The 18,935-nt window shown below is 41.7% G+C and overlaps 2 protein-coding genes across 2 annotated transcripts in view; one reads left to right on the top strand and one right to left on the bottom strand.

Annotated features, from left to right (window-relative positions):
* The window catches only part of ADAM12 (ADAM metallopeptidase domain 12), a 329,912-nt gene that overhangs the window by 255,820 nt on the left and 55,157 nt on the right, over positions 1 to 18,935 (bottom strand). The gene's annotated exons all lie outside the window — the stretch shown is intronic.
* On the top strand, positions 17,300 to 18,262 carry LOC140620705 (large ribosomal subunit protein eL6). The gene has a single exon (XM_072804905.1). It carries the CDS (start codon positions 17,332 to 17,334, stop codon positions 18,196 to 18,198), a length of 867 nt encoding a protein of 288 aa, XP_072661006.1. The 5' UTR covers positions 17,300 to 17,331; the 3' UTR covers positions 18,199 to 18,262.

Genomic DNA, 18,935 nt, shown 5'->3' with positions numbered 1-18,935 from the left:
TATAAAACATAACATCTTATCACAAAAATACACAGACACATATTTATTTTCATTCTTCTACTGGAATCGTTGAAGAAGAGTTATTCACAAGGACCTTATCCAAATGGTCATAGTTACTTGACTAAGAAAAAAAAGTGTAATAAATCCCTTCTCAATAATTCTCGGGGACTCTCTCCTTCCCCTCAAAAACATACACATGCTCCCATTCCCCCTGTACTTTTCCTTTCCTTTTTTTTTGCCTATTCTGAAGGGTGTTGTTTGTAAAGAAAAACAAAACTATGAAATGTGGAGTGGACACAAGGTAAGCCAATCTCTCTTCATCTGACAACGAAAGCTAAAAAAGTAACCACTATGATGAAGCAATGAACAACACAGAAACATACACACACTCCGTGGTTAAGTCATGCTTCTACACACCGGGTCTGCTATACACGGATTCAAAGTCCTGGCAGGTAGGTTTCATGAAAGGCAGGGGCTGGAGAGAACTTCAGGCTTATGTCATTCTTGTTTGTGGGAACCCTCAGGTAATATGTGGCAAAATAATTTTTTGTAAAGATTTTATTTATTCATTCATGAGAGACACACAAAGAGAGGCAGAGACACAGGCAGAGGGAGAAACAGGCTCCACGGAGGGAGCCCGATGTGGGACTTGATCCCAGGTCCCCAGGACCATGCCCTCGGCTAAAGGCAGGTGCCAAACCACTGAGCCACCCAGGGATCCCGTGGCAAAATATTTTTGAAAATAAAATGCTTGCCGGGTAACTTCCTATTCCTTAATTATTTTTTTAAGATTCTATTTATCTATTCATGAGAGACAGAGAGAGAGAGAGAGAGAGAGAGAGACACAGGCAGAGGGAGAAGAAGGCTCCACGCGGGGAGTCTGACGTAGGACTCAATCCCGGGTCTCCAGGATCAGACACTGGGCCGAAGGTGGCGCCAAATCACTGAGCCACCTGAGCTGCCCCTACTCCTTAATTTTTAACTACGTTTGCAAAGTTGTACAAAATCATTAGTCCCTCCCCCAAATACATCTTTTGTGGGAACTACACATCCCTGCTCCTTCCACGGTTTTCTACCTGGTATGGTTATAAGACCAATCACCATTGTGGGACTCTATTCTGGAACCATGTCAAGTGGATCAGAGTCTTAAAATGCAACCATGGTTGTAATATTTCAGATAGAAGTTACCTACTTTAGAGTTCAGTGAGATTCCTTATCCTCCTTGAACTGTATCTTCAAGGTCTATAAATTTGATCCAGGATTATGTTTGCTTTTCATCTACTATGATCCCCACCCTCTTTATCCTATCAACTGCTGTTATACCAGATTCCCTGTCTTAGAACTGCTTATTTTTATTTAACTGAAGGCCTTGTTATTTTACTTATTGATTTATTTTATGAGTTTTGACCCATAGTTCCAAATTATTGAGAACTTTAAAAGTCGTAACTCTTTTGCCTAACCTGGTAGCTACCTGGTGCTGTGCCAGGCTTATTAAAGTATGATATTTCAGTGTTGGTAAAGTGCCAAGAAACGGGCACTTTCATGCACAGCTGGTACAAGTGTAAATTGGTACAGCCTTCCATGGAGCAATCTGGAAATAGTTATAATACTCCTTTAAAATGTACAAATATTTGATTCAATAATTCTGCTCTTAAGAATTAATTTAAATCAAATAACCAGAGAAGTATGCACAGTTATAAACAGAAAAAAACTTAGCATGGTTCATACTGAAAAGTCAGAAAACATCTGTATGTTTACACCAGGGGAATAGTTACAAAAATGACACAGGAACCACAGGACATGATATTACAAAGTTGTCAAGTTGCTAGGATGAGAATGGGGAAATTCTGTTTCTGGTGATGATGCTCTGAATAATTTGGACTCATTCTCCCACTGAAAACAACTAGAGAAAGTGGGAAAAATACATACAAATTCTATTTGAAGACAATGCAGAGTTTCCAAAATAGTGAAGAATTATGAGACCATGACTCAGGTAGAAGGAAGCCATGGTGTGATCGTGGTGTGATACCAGAAGTGGAGGATAACTTTGGTACTCATGACATCTGAAGCTATTAAAAGAGGCAGTTGAAGGGTGCCTGGGTGGCTCAGTCAATAAAGCGTCTGCCTTCAGCTCAGGTCGTGATCTCAGGGTCCTGGGATTGAGCCCCATATTTGGATCCCTGCTTGGTGGGGAGTCTGCTTGTCCCTCTACCCACCCCCCACTGTCTCTCTCTTAAATAAATAAATAAAATATTTAAAAAATAAAAGAGGCAATTGAGAGGCTGAAACTTGACAACTTCCACAGAGTTATAGGGTAAAGGGGATAAAAACTGGACATCAGAGCCTGCTAATAGGTGGAATTGATAAACCCCTCTGACTCTGGACTTTGGGTTGGGATTTTGAAATGCTATCATACTCTAGGAGAAAGGGTGAATCAGAAGTACACTAGTCTCCACAGAAACAAGCCAGCTCAGTCCCTGATCTTGAGTGCCCCAGCTTAGACATGAGCCATGCACAGTGTCTCAAACTATTTTTACGCATCTTGTACACAACATCTGGCACTCAGAAAAACAAGCGTGAGTGGATACCAAGAAGAGGACCCTGAAAATCAAGAGAAACAACAAGCAATAGAAACTGATCTATAGGAGATTCAGTTGATGGAGCCAAAAGACACAGGCATTAAAATGATTATGTTTAATATGTTCAGGAAGTCAAAAAGCAAAACTTTCAGAAGAAAACTAGAACTTCCTGGATATTCTAGAACTGGGAAGTACAACTCAGTGAAAAAGTTCCATAGCAGTTTAAACATAGCTGAAGAGAGAAATGGTACGGTGGAAAATAGGTCAGAAGAAAGCACATAGGACTAAAGTGTAGAGACAAAAAGGACAAAGCATTTAGAACAGAGCAAAGGAGACCTATGGGATCTGTGAACTGTCTATGCACACGCAACCATGAGACCGGAGGAAACACAGTGGAAGCAGTGTTTGAATAAAATATAATGAAGCATTCTCCAAAATTAGCAAAAGACATCAAGTCCCACATTTTAAAAACCACCATGCATCCCAAGCACTATATATGAAAACAACAACCACAGCTTAACCTAACATAGTAAAATTTCTGAAAAATAGAGGTGGAGAAAAAGTACAGTATCCTAAAAGGAACAACAATAATTGGCAGATGATATATGTATATTGTAATATATTATGGTGCTTAAAGGAAATAGTTCCTACCTAGAGTTCTACATTCCATGAAATAGCCTTCAAAACAGAGAGTGAGATAAAGGTATTTTCAGACACATAAAAATTGAGAGAATTCAAAAGCAACAGACTGCCTTAAAGAAATACTGAGGGCTTTTCTTCGGGCAAAAGAAAAATTACCCTTGACAGTTGCCAGGAGATGAAGAGATAAGATTTAATGTGTGGGAACCTTTAAGTGAAAATTAAAGGCAGGTTACAACAATCACAAGAGAGATAGGAAGCAAATATCACCCAATGAAGGAATTCACAGGAATATACACAGTTGCAATGACTTCATTTCCAGTGACATATTGTTCAACCAGAAGCAGCAGCTTTCATGACCCCAGGTCCTGGTGTTCTTATCATCAGTCACTAGAGATTCAGTCCCGAATTATTCTTGTTGTAATGCATTTATTCAACAAATCTACTGAGCATCTATTACATGCCTTGCACTGTGCAGGGGACCAGGACCACAGAGATAAAGACCTCCATTTTATTGATGGAGAAGAAAACCTCACGGAGATGAAGCAACTTGCTCAAGGTCACCAGGCTCATAAGCAGCAGCACTGAACTCTGGTTCTACTTCTCTGACATAAATTTTTTACTAAGGAACCCCAACTCTCCATAAAACATACCACATATATGAATGCTAACTGGAATTTATGCATGATATTCTTTCTCTCTCGTGTTTGTTGCCATTAACACTAGCTTTTTTTCTCTCATATCCCTGTATCACTATCACTCTCTCTACCATCTTCAAATTATTCCCTTTAATGCTCTTTCCTATCCTCTATGCCTTAGTTGAATAAAATATTTTGAATTTATTTGTGAAATGTGCAATCCTCTATTTAAGATGCAGCATTCTGTAACTGGGAGGATCTCTCTGGGATTTCTACCAATGCTACCAATTGTACACAATTGCTGTCCTCTTACCCCGGCAGAGAGCTGAGGTCAGGTGGCCTACAGAGAAGGAAGGAGACTGCTTCTTTCCTCCACCTGCCTGACCCTATGCCACCTGATTAGCCTTGGCACTGGTGCCCTGGTGATACACAAAAGTGAGAAGGCCAGTGCTAATGCTATCAATGGGGCTCCTTCCTGCTTCCCAATTACCCAATTCAGTAACTCTGAGCTAAGAGTTATTCCTCTTGACTCAGGCAATAACTTCTGCACGTATCCGTATCACGATTTAACAACTTGGAGGGAAAGATTATTTTTACAGAGCAATGGTCAATCACATGTTTATATATAATGTATGGTCAAGACACAGGTTTATAACACTAAAATACTGCTCCAATGATTCAATCTGAGCCCCTGTCTTATAGAAAGGTCTGTAGGCTGGAGGCTGAACTTTCTAAGTCTGGCACAGAAACAAACATGGTGAAGCAGCATAAAGAGTTTGGAATCATAAAAGTATGTGGGGGTAAGGTTTGAAGAATAATAAAAGAATTATGCCAAATGATTATTTAAGCATCAGAACTAGATGACCCTGAGAATCCCTCTGGAGAACATATACAGACTGTTGCTTCTCCAGAGCTGAAATTTTACATAAGGCCGGGATGTTTTGTACACTATTTGTACCGCAGACTGTAATTGTAGTCACTATGGAACTTATTAATAAAGGACCTCACATTTCATTAATAGGAAAGACAAAAAACTGACCTGACTAGAGGACAAAATTCAAAACAGGAAAATAAAAATAACTTTAAAAACCCTGATGTAAAAGTCTCTACCGGTTGAGTGTACAATTCCTTTCACAGGTCCACAGATTAAGCGTTTCACATACAAACCCTGCTAGCATATTTCAGGAGAGCCCACAACCATATTGTGACAGAAAATACCAACTTCTGAAGAAGCCCAAACATTTCTGTCAACGGGTCTTTCCTTTTCATCTGCTGAACAAAAACCAAGTATTCAACAAGCAACTATTTCAATAGGTAGGTTGAAATCAGTGGTTATCAACCTGGGGTGTCCTTGCACCCAGGGGACATGGTGGCAAACGTCTCAAGACATTTTTGGTTACCATGACTAGATAAGGGGGGACTCCTGGAAGCTGCTAGGTAGAGACCAGGAAAGCTGGTAAACATCCTACAAAGCACAGGAGAGCATAGCCCCTGCCTCCCAGCAAAGGATTATCCTGTCCAAAATGTTAGTGGTGCCACAGTTGAGAAACTCTGGTCTTAAAGTCTTCCTCATGAATAGCTGTATTTAACCAGATGGTCTATAACTTAATAAGTCCTAACAACCTACTGGATTACATAGCACTCCTTCTCATCATTTATATATGCAAACAGATATGTTATGTATTTTTAAGATCACCTTTGAATGGGAGAAAACTTGCCAAAATATAGCTATATCCAATCTATGTCAGTGTGAATGTAGTTTCACTCAGCCCTAGAAATGACGGTACATTGGAAAAGAGATTAATGTGTATTTAATCTGGGGAGGTTTTCTGCTAGAGATAGTCTTCAGTTCTCATTTAAAGGAAGATTAGGGCATGAGGGGGATGGAGGAATGAAAACTTTCATGTTTCTGAGTCAAATGTGCAAAAACTTGGAGACAGGCAAAAGGAACATGGGGTTGAAGAGGGGGGTGTCGATATACTTGGAACAGTGGTTTTTTGGAGGGGGAGGTGTATTCATTTCAGATCAAGGCTTGTAGGGTGTGACCATTTGGCAGGAAGATTTGAGGACAATCATCAAAAGTTTGTATTTAATCCTGAGCAACAGAAAGCCAGGGACCATTATGGGTCCACTGAGAAATACTCAGAAGATGAAAATACACTGGTCCACTCTCTTTCTTATCCAAGTGGACTACATCGCCCTTCATAAACATTCTTGTCCTTTTTAATTGCAAGGCACAGTTAATACTCTGCCTCTTTAATCCTAGTTTATACTCTGTGACCAGGACCTAATCACTTAATCTATTTCAAATTAAAGGAACATACATGGATCCTATGTATCATGACCATGAGACAGCTTGAGCCACTTAGGAAAAATTTCAAAGAGTGTACAAAAACATCCTGGCCTTATCTAAAATTTCAACATTCTCTGGAGAAGTAACAATCTGTAGTATGTTCTCCAGAGGGATTCTCAGGGTCATCCAATTCTGATGCTTAAATCAAATAATCATTTGGCATAATTCTTTTATTATTCCTCAAACCCTACCCCCACATGCTTTCATCCTTCCAAACTCTTCGTGCTGCTTCACCATGTTTGTTTCTGTGCCAGACTTGGAAAGTTCAGCCTCCAGCCTGCAGACTATCTTTCTATAAGATGGAGGCTCAGATTAAATCCTCACTAACTTATTATGATCACAGATGTGCTTCTGGACCCGTCTTCCTTTTGCATGCAATCTCATGGAGTTTGGGCTGAAGACAGAAAGTCAGCATTTTTTTTTTTTTAGAAAATAATTGGTCTTTTATTATATTTTGAGAATGACAAATGAGTTTTAGCCCAAACAGAAATTATTTTGATAAAACAGAATGCAGATAGATGGGAAGAATTCACCCCTTGCTTGAGGACACTTAGAATAATGAGTAGAGGCCCAAGGTACAGGAGGGTGGAAGAGGTCTTAAGAGTTTGAAATTATCTCTATAAATTTAAGTAAAAGCACAGTTGTCTCCTCTCTAAAGTCACTTTGTATTCAGTTGTTTTTAAAAAGGAAACCACCAATGAAGAAGACCCTGTTATGCTCAATTATAAATCACCACTCACCACTGAAAAATAACTTTTAGGAAAAAAAAGACAAAAGTTTTTAAATAGGCAATACACACTGCACCGTTACCAAAGAATGTATCTTTTCAGAACTACAAATCTCTGAAATGTATTTTTGAGTTCTATTGCAATGAGATCCTCATGACTTCCAATTTCTACTAGTTGAGCACACTGGCTATTAATGCTACGGAAAGGAGGGGTGGGTATCAAGGGGAGAGGTGGCACCCCCGTGGAATTGCCTGGACCTTAAGGATAAAAGGAGAATATAAGCCAAGAGAGGGGTAAAGTGGAAAGCTGAGCACCTGAACACTGATGTGTGGGTAGGAATAGGGGAGTGGGGAGTGGGGATGACCTGACGATTTCTTATATTTGATGTTCTAAGCACTTTCATATACATGAAATTAATTTTTCTTTAAGTACAATGGGGCCCACTGCTGCTTCAGGCAACATCCAAGTTCCTTTTCACATGTCACTTGATACAATCCCCATTCATCACAGTGTGCTTTTGGTATTTCCAGTTGCTCATACTAACCTATAAATGTCCCTAATATAACAGCAGCTGCTGTCACTGTTTTTAGAAAAATACAAGCATCTTTGGACAGCTTTTGCAAGCAAAACTCTCATTTTCCTTTTTATTAAATTGGTCTTGATTAGGGGCAATAGTTGAGTAACTATAGAAATCCGATTAGAAAGAGTAATATAACAGCTTATACAGGGTCCCAGGTCATTTCCCAAGACAAGTCATTAGACTACTCTCTGAGAAGAGAAAATTCACATACAGCACTTTCTCCTCGAGATACTCAGGGCAATTAAGGAGGTCTTACCCTAGTCCTGGCTCTTGGGAACTTTCTGAGGCAAGGTATGATGGTTTGAACAAAACTAGGGAACGTGGTAAAGGGGGATTATTTCTATACAGCAGAACAGGGAAACAAGGAGTATGGTTGATTACTGCTTCCCCCAACACACACACACACACATGCACAGTTTGAGACAGACTAACCATGCCTAGCAAAGCATCTTTACCCACGGTGGCCGAGATGCCTTCATTTATTGCAAAGGAATGCCTCACCTTGCTTCTCCTAATTGTGAGACTACCATTACATGATACCTCAAACTGGCTTGTTCATAGAAGGGGGAGGATCCTAGGCCAAAGGGCATGTTTAAATTCTCCCAACACAGTATAATATTTATTTGACAGTAAGCTATGAATAAGTTAAAGAAGTGTATTGGTAATTCCCTAGATTTTCTCAATCAGATTTCCTCCAGAGATTAAGTTGTAACGTCTTAAGATATCCATTATACATGATGAATTCATTTCTGTCCTAGACGCTGAGAATGATGTTGGTTAAATACCATTCTTGGGAGAATTGAGAGAACAGACATTGAAATCATTTTTTGTCTTCCGTGGTTCAGAACTCTGGTTGAGAAAGACTATGCTTCACATAAACACTCAAAAATAAATAAATAAGGCAGTACACCAATGAAGACAAAGAAGAAACCAACAGTGTAGAAAAAAATGGAATACTAACAAAAAAAAGTCAAAACAGAACTCTACATTAATGTAAAACAAAGTAAGAAAAATAAGCATAAAAACAAATGGAAAAGTAGAAAATAAATAGCAACCACTACAATCGGAGGCAGAGGTGATCAGAATGAAAAAGCAAGACTTAACTATATGCTGCCAGCAAGACACTGACTTTAAATATAAAGATGCAGACAGGTTAAAAGTCAGAGGATGGAAAATGATAGACCATAGAAAGTGAAATACTATTATTGGATAAACTGGATTTCAAATTTTAAAAATTCTGCTCCTTGAAAGACATCATTAAGAAAATACAGAGTTAAGCACTGTGTGAGAGAAAATACTGGCAATACAAAGATTCTGTAACCAGAACACATAAAGAACTGTTACCACCCAAGAAGAGTATAAACAACCCAATTAAAAATGAACAAAACATTTTGAGTATTTACCCCCCAACTCCTCCCAAGAGTATTTGAATGGCTAATTGGTACATGTAAAAATGGTCAATCTCATTAGATGTTAAGGAACTAAAACCACAATGAGGCACAAATATTCATTCCTTAGAATGGCCACAATTATAAGGACTGAGAATACCAGGTGTCAGTGAGAGTTGGACACTGCCAGTGGGAAAGCAAAATGGTGCAACCACTTCGGAAAATAATGTGACAACTTCTTGGAAATCTAAACATGTACTCACTATTTGAAATGAGAATTTCACTCCTAAATATTTTCTCAAGAGAAAGAAAAACATATGTCCACAAAACAATTTACACAGGGATAATCCTAACAGCCTATTCTTAACAGCTCAAAACTTGAGTCAATCCAAATGTCCATCAACAAACTATGGCATATCCAACAATGAGTTCCTTCCTACTGAGCAATAAAAAGGAGCGGACTGGTGACACCAATGACAATACAAGTAAGTCTCAAAAACATCAGGTTAATCAAAAGAAGACACAAAAGGGTACATATTGTGTAGTTTTATGTATATAAATTTCTTGAAATATGTAACCTTTAGGGATCAAAGAACATATTGGGGTGAGGATTAATGGAAAGGACTGACTGCAAAGTAAATTTGGGGAATGATGGGGGCAAGCATTTGTCAAGTTTCATTGGACTGTATACTTAAAAAATACAAAATACTATATTTAAAAAATACTGTTGTTTTATTTCAAAGTTTATTTAAAGAGAAATCTCCACTCTGATATGGTTTTGTGTATCTCCCCTTTAAGTTCTACTAATTTTTATGCTACATATTTTGAATAAATTCTAACAAAATTTTTCAGATTGAAGGGAAATAATTCCAAATAGAATTATGGCAGGTTACTTGACACCTTTCTCATTATGAATATCTCTCTTTATTTCTAATTATGCTTCTTGTCTTAAATCTAGTATATCTGATATTATTATAACCGGTCAGCTTTATTTTTTTATTAGTGTTTGCATAGCATATATATTTTTTCCTTTTTTCTTTCCTTTTTCCTTTGTTTTCCTTTTCCTTTATCTCTATAGAAATTTCTCTACATATTGATAAAGAGTGTGTCTTGTCAAACACATATGGAGAGTCTGATTTCTTAACCCCATCTGGCAATCTTTGTTTTTTAATTTGCCTGTTTAATTTTAATACAATTACTGACATGGCTGAGTTTAAATTTACCATCCTTTTATATATTTTCTTATCCTATTAGCATTTCATTCCTTTACTTCGCCTTTCCTTTAAAAAAAATCATGTATTTTTCCTATTCTATTTTTCTCCTCTAATAGCTTCTTATATTTTTTGTACATTTCTTTTAGCGATTAGAGATTAAAATCTGCATCCCAGACTTACTACACTGTATCTTAAATTAGAATCTTTACTGCTTTCATAGCAATGCAAAAATATCATAAAAGTTTAATTTTATTTCTTCTTCCCTTTGTACTACTGGTTTCATATATTCTACTTGTATATATGTTGTAAATCCTTACACATCTTGTTACTGGTGTTTAACAATGAATACTTTTTTGATTTACCAACATATTTGCTTTTTCATGCTCTATGCTGTTTTGCAGTTCTGGGCTCCCAGTTGGGTTCATTTCCTTTCAACCCGAAGCATGCCCTTTTATAGTTCTTGGAGTCTGTGACTGTTGCAGATGAGTTTTATTACCTGTTTGGTCTTCAAACATTTTTATTTCTCACTCATTTTTGAAGAATATTTTCATTGGGCTCGATTGTAGGTTGATAGTTTTTCTTACATTCTGCCCTTTCTTGGTATCTTCTCATTTTCTTCTTGCCAGTGTATTTCCATTGCAAAGTCAGCAATGACTTTTTGCTCCTTTGAAAGTCTTTTTGTCCTCTGGATGTTTGAAAGATTTTCTTGCACTTCAATTTTCAATAGTTTGATGGGATTTTCTTTGTAGTTATTCTAATTGGGATTCACCGAACTTCTTGAAAGTATGAACTGACTGTTTCTCATCACTTCTGAAAAATTCTCAGCCATTATTTCTTTAGAGGATGCTTCTGCTCCAATCTCTCTCCTTTTCTTTTGGGACTCCAAGTATGTGTAAGACAGAGTTTTGACTATTCCATATGTTTAGGTATGTTATTTCCATTTGTTTTTATCTGTGTTTTATTTTCTTCTATTGCTATCTTCAAGTTCACTCTTCCTAACTTCTTCTGGTTACATTCTGCTGTTAAACTTTCCAAGGAATACTTTAGATAATGCTTTATTCAGCTAGATGATGTCCACTTAACTTTATGGATTCCAAGCTACTGTTGAAATTCTGCATATATTTCTCCATTTTTAGCTTTATTTTTTTAAAACCATACCAATCCTAATTATTTTTAAGTCCTTCTCAACCAATTCCAATATCTGGATCATTCATTACACTGCTTTTATTTTGTTTGTTTCCTGATTGTTAGTTACATTTTCCAGCTTCTTTTTGCATGTCTAGTCAATTTTTATTTCATGACAGCCATTGTATATGAAAGTACCATGGAGGCTCTAGATGATATTTCTCACCAGGGAGGCTAGTAGCCTTTCCTCTACAAGCAGACTGGATCAATGTAATCAGTCCCTCACCTGTCAAGAATTGAGCTGGGTCAAGGTTGGGTTGCACTTTTAGTAAGACTCAGCCTACCTCCAGTTAGCGCCTATGCCTTGAGAATGCCCCTCCCAGGCTTCTGATGGAGGGTCTGGAGAATCCTTATCCTCTCAACTCTGAGAGACTGCAGAAGAGGTTCAGTTCTATCTTTTGGAGGTTTGAAGCTTACTCTTTAGTTTCTTTACACATGAAAATGTAATATCTGGCATGAGAGGGAAAACAGTCATGTGATTGTTGCAAGCCTCATCCCTCCCTCTTGCTGGATCTTGTGTCCCAAACACCACGAGTATGTGGTAGATTTCACCCTGCCTTTCCAACCCATCACCCAAGCCTCCTAACTTTACAAGAACTAGTATGTAAATTTATACTACCAAAGTCCAGGAAACTTTCAACAACACAAACCTTTTCTTTACTACTGTAAACACTCCCAGAGAAACCTTACTTTCACTACTGATTTACTTGGTATTTTTATTTTTATTTAAAAAAAATTCTTTATAGAGTGAGCATGCAAGGGGTGTGTGGGGGGGAGGCAGAGGGAGAGACATAATCTTAAACAGGCTCCAGGCCCAGCACAGAGCCCAACACAGGGCTCAGTCTCACGACCCTGAGATCATGACCTGAGCCAAAATCAAGAGCTGGACACACTTCACTAAGCTGCCCAGGCGCCCCCTACTTAGCATTTTTAACAGATAGTACAAAAGTGAACTTCTATACAGTCACTTTTTAAAATTAATTCAAGTTTTGATTAAGTGATATCTTGACTACTTTTTTCAAATCTTGATTTGCTATGTGAGGAAATGCCCTCAAACTATAATCCTAGAAGTTTAAAAATATTCTCTGCAAATTGACGGATGCCTGGTGTGCTTTATAGTGGAGGACACCAGAACATCTCTTTTCAGATAAGAAGCATTATCATCTCATAGTTAGCAACTGCAAATAACAGCTGTGACATGTTGAAGTTCTTTTAATATTATGTCCAGAGCTGAAGGTCAGACCTTATCGCTTACTGGTCCAGGAATGTTGCATGTGTCAGCTGTCATGAAGCCTCCTCTGGGATAACTGCAGAGATGCATTCATACAGTTGAGTAGACATTCTTTCCTGCTTGCCTTCCATTCTCCTCAAATATAATCACAGAGCCCAGGGTTCTTTTGGAGGATCACCAGTCTCCCATATGGTCCTTGTATTTATGATTGATTACCTCCTCCTCCCCATACCAAAGGTGGGTGTATGACCTAGGCTTTGTCAGTCACTTATTCCACGCTTCTGGTTCACCATTTCAAATGTTGACCCATAACCCATATTAATTCTCAGAGACTCAACTTGAGGACTCCTGTTGACATTGCAGAGGATGAGAATGTCTCTAGCAAGGGTTGCAGAGAAGGAGGTACGAGACTGGGGCTGTTGGTAGCCATCTGGCCACTATGAGGTTAAGGCCTCTCTCCAATCAAGGCTAACAGGGAGGAGCTAAGTGATGTAGAGAATAAATGCCAGTCTTGAGGACATTAGTTGAGTCCCCTGGATGGAGTCTATCAGGTTTAAAGCCAGGAAATGCCCCAGGATTCTTCAGTTTTGTAAACAGAAAAGAAAAACTCCTCTTGAACATAAGTAGGGTTTAGGTGGTTTTCTGTCACTGGTAACCAAGAGTCTGTTCATCAGGTAATTCACAATAATGGATCATCATTTTCAGCTAGAGTCCATTCTAAGGCAGAGGTTAGCTGGTGAGCGGGGTGCAGAGGGTGGAGAGGTAACGAGATGAGAATCCACACTCAGGAACTGGTTGTGTCACAAGCCAAATATGGACTTCAGTAAAGCCACTCAGCTTCCAGAGGGAAGCAAAGAAGATCACTTTGGGGGACTAGCAGCTGGAGAGAGTGGCATAATGTCCAGAGTGAAATGATCTAGGACAATGGGAAATATGGACCTGAATCTTGCAAAAGATCAGGGCTTGTGGGGAGGATTTTGTCACGTTAACAGAGGTGAGGGTAGCAACCCTTGAAATGAAGGGGCCTAGAGAGAGAACACCATGAAGGGAAGTAGGTGGAACACAGAACCTCCTGAGATGCAGATTTAGAAGGCTGGTGGGGGAGATAAGGAACAGGGGGGGAAATAAGTGGAACAGTCCTGGAAGGAGGAGGAGAATAAGGGAAAACCTGGGACCAAGAAATCAGGGGCAGGAACTGGGAGAGAAAAAGACCACCAACTATGAATACCAAGCAGTTGAAAATCCCAGAGACTGAGAAAAGGGCGAGGAATTCCCCAAGGTCATTGCTGACCTTGCCAAAAGCTGTCCAGGCAAGTGGGAGAGTAGCACTGGGCTGCAATAGTCACCCAGCAAATCCACGGTGAGAAAGCAGACCCCAGGGACCATCAGCTGCCTTGGGGATGACTGGCAGCTAGGGCAGGGGCAGAAAGGCAGGAAGCTGGGGGCTTTCTGCCAAAAAATACAAATGCCATGACATTGCCTTTGACTGTAAATCACCATTTGGGATGCTCGTTTTCAACAGGATGCTGTAAAAAACTGACTCTGTCAATAAAGGTGTGAGGCTGTGATGCAAAGTAGCACATGGCCAGTAAACATATTAAGAACTGAATTATGGTGTTTGGCGAGAAGGGATCAAAATATGAAAACCCTGTGCTATGCAGGGAAAACTGTACGATTCAGCCCAGCTTCTACTATGTATGGTGCACAATGGATCCTAAAAAGACGAGGTTCCTGCCTTTAGGAGGTGCCAGTCCACACTGAGGGTCAGTGCAGGACAAAACCTCCGGGAAGCCTCCGCTGAGCATTGCCCCTGAAATATTAAGATCCCACCCACACCGGGGTTGGGGCCCTTCTCTTGTCCCCGTGCTGGGTGTGCTTCCAGCATGCCCCCTGGGAAGTGCTTTCTCCACACAGGTGCTTGTCTCTTCTGCTGGGCTGACAGCTCCAAGGGGGCAGGGATTATGTTTTATGCATCTTTATACCACACAGTTAGGCACAGAGTAGACAATTGGGGTTACCAGATTGAGGAAAAAAGAGGAAAAAAGAAAATCTAGTCAAATTTGGATTGCAAATTCAAACACTGCACGGGACATACTTTTTACTCAAAAGCTATTTGTTGCTTATTTGAAATTCAAATTTCACTGGGCAGCCCGTGTTTTATGGGGCGACCCTACACGTTCCGTCCATGTTTGCTGAATGAATGCAGAAGTGCAACTGGGGCAGGAGATGCCGAGAGGAGAGTTAACCCCTTCTGAACCCATTCTCCAAAAATGGTAATTTAAACAAAGCAGCACAATGCTAGACGGGAGACACTGGCAGTGCCGTTAAGACCATAAGAAGACAAGAGAGAAGGTATGAGAAACCTGTAGCAGGAACACCAGCTGGAGGACCTCAAGCAGTTGGGTAGATGTGCTCCCCACCTCTCCCACCCCTAGGATCACAACTCCTGATGTCAGAACCTGGCTGTGCCTCTGGACGAACGTGGCTGAACTCAGGTCACTGTCTCTCCTCGACACACAAAAACTGAAGATGTGCTCTGTGCAGCTGGGTGGTCTTGACCACATAGTTGAGGGATTCAGAGACTGCAGGGCCAGTGGAGCCTGGGTGGTCAGGGAAGGCGTCAGGGAGGAGGCGTGCCCATGGTGAGGCACTCAAGAAGGGGGAGGACACACAAACAGAAACCTCTTCTTAGGTTCTCAGAATTCTTTGTAATCAAACCTCAAAAACAAGCCAACCATGAGACCAAGATCGTGGCTGTCTTCCTTAAACACTTGGTTTGTTTGTTACTTTGGCCGTTTCTCTGCTTCAGGAACAAGTGACTTTCTTCTCTTCCCCCAACAGACCAGAGTTCCATCAACCCTGGGATCCGCACAACCCCAGGTAATTTGTGGTAAACCGTGAGCTACGCCCGGTCATTGCAGGCCACGACCCCGCACATGCACGCACCCAGTGGAGAGGCACCTGCAGGCGAGTCTTTGGACTCCATGTTGTCTTCTTCCCTTTCCTTTTAGTTGATGCTTATTCATTACTTGCTTCTGATTGATGTGGGAGGCAACCACTTTGGTTCTACTGAAGACAGCATTTTAGCTGGCCACTTCGCTTGTGGTTTCTGTGGGCGGGAACCCGGATCGGCTTAGCCGGGAGGTTGAGTCTTGGGGTGTCTCACGAGGGTAAAGTCAGACCTCAGCGGGGGCTGCCATCACCAGAAGTTGGGCTGAGATGGAGGCCCCACTGCAAGAGGGCGCAGCTGCGGGCACGATAGTGGGCAAGATGACGCACTCGCCTACCTGGCAATGGGTGCCGCCAGTCAGCCAGATGACCCAACTCTCCACGCGGCCCTGTCCAAAGGGCTGCTTAAAGATTTTCAGGGCTTGGCAGTTGGCTCCCTCCAAAGTGAGAGACCCATGAGACCAAGGTAAAAAGTATAAAGTCACAGGCTGTCTCTACTGCCTTATTCCACTGGTGACTCAGACTAACCTCAACTCCGCGTGGGAAGGGCCCTCAGAAGGGTGAGGGTAATATGGGAAGTCGGCTGTCCCAAAACCAGTTCAGGAAATTCAACTTAGAAATTTCAAAATAGGGGCACCTGGGTGGCTCAGTCGGCGAAGCATCTGCTCAGGTCATGATCCTGGGTCCTGGGATCGAGCCTCACACGGGGCTCCCTGCTCAGAGAGGAGCCTGCTTCTCCCTCTCCCTCTGCCCCTCCCCATGCTTATTCTCTCTCATTCACTCTCCCTTTCAAATAAATTTAAAAAAATTCTTTTAAAGAAAGAAAATCAAAATATACTAACTTAGGGCAATATCTTCCATCCTGGAAATAAAAGGCCATTAAGATCTTACAAGGAATAGCCAGATGCCCAAGGAGACTACACCAAAGGGAAGCAGAGAACACAGAGGCCTCATCGACACCATCCGCTTCAAAGGGTTAGGCCTTACTCAGTCCCATCTATTTAGCCTCCATCTGTCCACCCCCATCCCTCATCTACCCACCCAGATATCACTGATATTTAACACATACACTCCTGTGGGAGACTGGCGAACGGTGTGAGCGAAAGAGACAGGTCTCCATCCTCTTGCAACAGGCGGTCCAGTTGGGGAGGCAAACGTGTAAGCAGATAACCAAAAGGGCGAGGCACAATGTGAAAGAAACAGAGCAATTACAGCAACCGACAGAGTAGGTACCTGCCTAAATGAGATGACCAGGGAAGGCTTCCCTAACGAGGCGATTTTAAGGCAGAGCTGAGAAAAGGCTCTCCTGGCAGTGGTCAGAAGGACAGAGGAGGGACTCATGGATGGAGGTCAGGAACGGGTATTCACAGGAGGGATCCTACGACTCTTCTGGGTAGGATCCCCGAGAAGAAGCCAAGTGTGGAAGATGGGCCCACCAGCTGTGTCCTGCAGCTTCAAACAGAGGGGCTGCATCTGGCTGCAAACCAGATGTCCCAGGTGAAGGGGGACTGAGGGCAGGATATGGCAGGAGGCGGGTGCCCCAGAGGGAGTTTTAATGCAGAGATTGTAGAGCGGGGATAAACTTTAGGGCTGCAGGCCAAGGTCTGGCCTCTGTTTAGAGCATCATCTCAATGGGGCTACACCTTAAAAGGTTCCACTCTTCACTTTGGACAAACTGGGACACACCTGAATCAATCAAGAGATACGACATATACGTTTCTGGGGAAAAAGATCTGCTCATTGTCTATAGTAACCCTTTCAATAATTTGAAATGCAAGCAGCTGAGGGAAGTGTTTGTAAAACTATTTATGAAAATGGGACCTTAGTTCTCTTTTCCATCTTGCAAGATGGCGGGCGAAAAAGCCGAGAAGCCGGATACTAAGGAGAAGAAACCTGAAGCCAAGAAGGTTAATGCTGGTGGCAAGGCAAAGAAGGGTAACCTAAAGGCTAAAACGCCAAAGAAGGGGAAGCCCCACTGCAGCCGAAACCCTGTCCTAGTCAGAGGAATTGGCAGATATTCCCGATCGGCTATGTATTCCAGAAAAGCCATGTACAAGAGGAAGTATTCGGCAGCTAAATCCAGGGTTGAAAAGAAAAAGAAGGAGAAGGTTCTTGCTACCGTTACAAAACCAGTTGGTGGTGACAAGAATGGTGGTACCCGAGTGGTTAAACTTCGCAAAATGCCTAGGTATTATCCTACTGAAGATGTGCCTCGCAAGCTGTTGAGCCATGGCAAAAAACCTTTCAGTCAGCATGTGAGAAAGTTGCGAGCTAGCATCACTCCGGGGACCATTTTGATCATCCTCACTGGGCGCCACAGAGGCAAGAGGGTAGTTTTCCTGAAGCAACTGAGCAGTGGCTTGCTACTTGTGACTGGACCTCTGGCCCTCAACCGAGTTCCTCTGCGTAGAACACACCAGAAATTTGTCATTGCCACTTCCACCAAAATTGATATAAGCAGTGTGAAAATCCCCAAACATCTCACTGATGCTTATTTCAAGAAGAAGAAGCTGCGTAAACCCAGACACCAGGAAGGGGAGATTTTTGACACAGAGAAGGAGAAATACGAGATTACAGAGCAGCGCAAGGTTGATCAGAAAGCTGTGGACTCGCAAATTCTGCCAAAAATCAAAGCTGTTCCTCAGCTTCAGGGCTACCTCCGCTCTGTGTTTTCTCTCACAAATGGAGTTTACCCTCACAAATTGGTGTTTTAAATTTCTTACAAAGAACCTAATTAAACAACTGATCCATTAAAAAAAAAAAAAAAAAAAAAAAAAACTATTTATGAAAATGATTTTTTATTTTTGGTAGCATTCATCAAACCTAATGAAAAAGCACTAGACCAAAACAAAAGCCAAGATAAAAGTAAAGCAAATTATTGAAAAATGAGGGACTCTTATCAATATTCATTCAAACATCTTTGAGGACCTACTATGTGCCAAGTATTAACAGATTCTGAGGATCCTGACATGAGCAGCAATTGTATCTGCCCTTAAAGATTCCAGCTTCCCTGGGAAACCAGTAAGAGAATTAACTGTTATGTGTGGATAACACACTCCATGGGAGGTCCTGACGGGGTGTTTGGGTAACGTGCCCCCCACCGGAGGTCCTGATGGGGCGCTCGGGTAACATGCCCACCCCGGAGGTCCTGACGGCGTACGTGGCAGCTGAGCAGGGTTGCCAAGGGTAGTGTAGGTGAGGAGTTCGGGACAAACAGGGCTCAGTGTGCTTCCAGGCAGGAGGGCTCCACCAGCAGACATCTATCCCCCTGGGCCTGGAGGCTGGAGGCTGGAGGCTGGAGTCCGAGGCGCGGGGGCCAGCGTGGCTGGGGCCCTACTCAGGGCCACCCTCCTGGCTCGCTGTGGGGCCCACGGTCACCCTGTTCTCACCCGGGAGAGAGAAGGCCCCAGTCTCTTCCTCTTCTGAAGCCGCTACTCCACCCTTGGGGGCC

Source organism: Canis lupus, chromosome 29 (assembly GCF_048164855.1).
Source record: "Canis lupus baileyi chromosome 29, mCanLup2.hap1, whole genome shotgun sequence".
Taxonomy (NCBI): Eukaryota; Metazoa; Chordata; class Mammalia; order Carnivora; family Canidae; genus Canis; species Canis lupus.
Note: the sequence above shows the minus strand (reverse complement) of the source record. Positions and strands in the feature narration are given on the sequence as shown.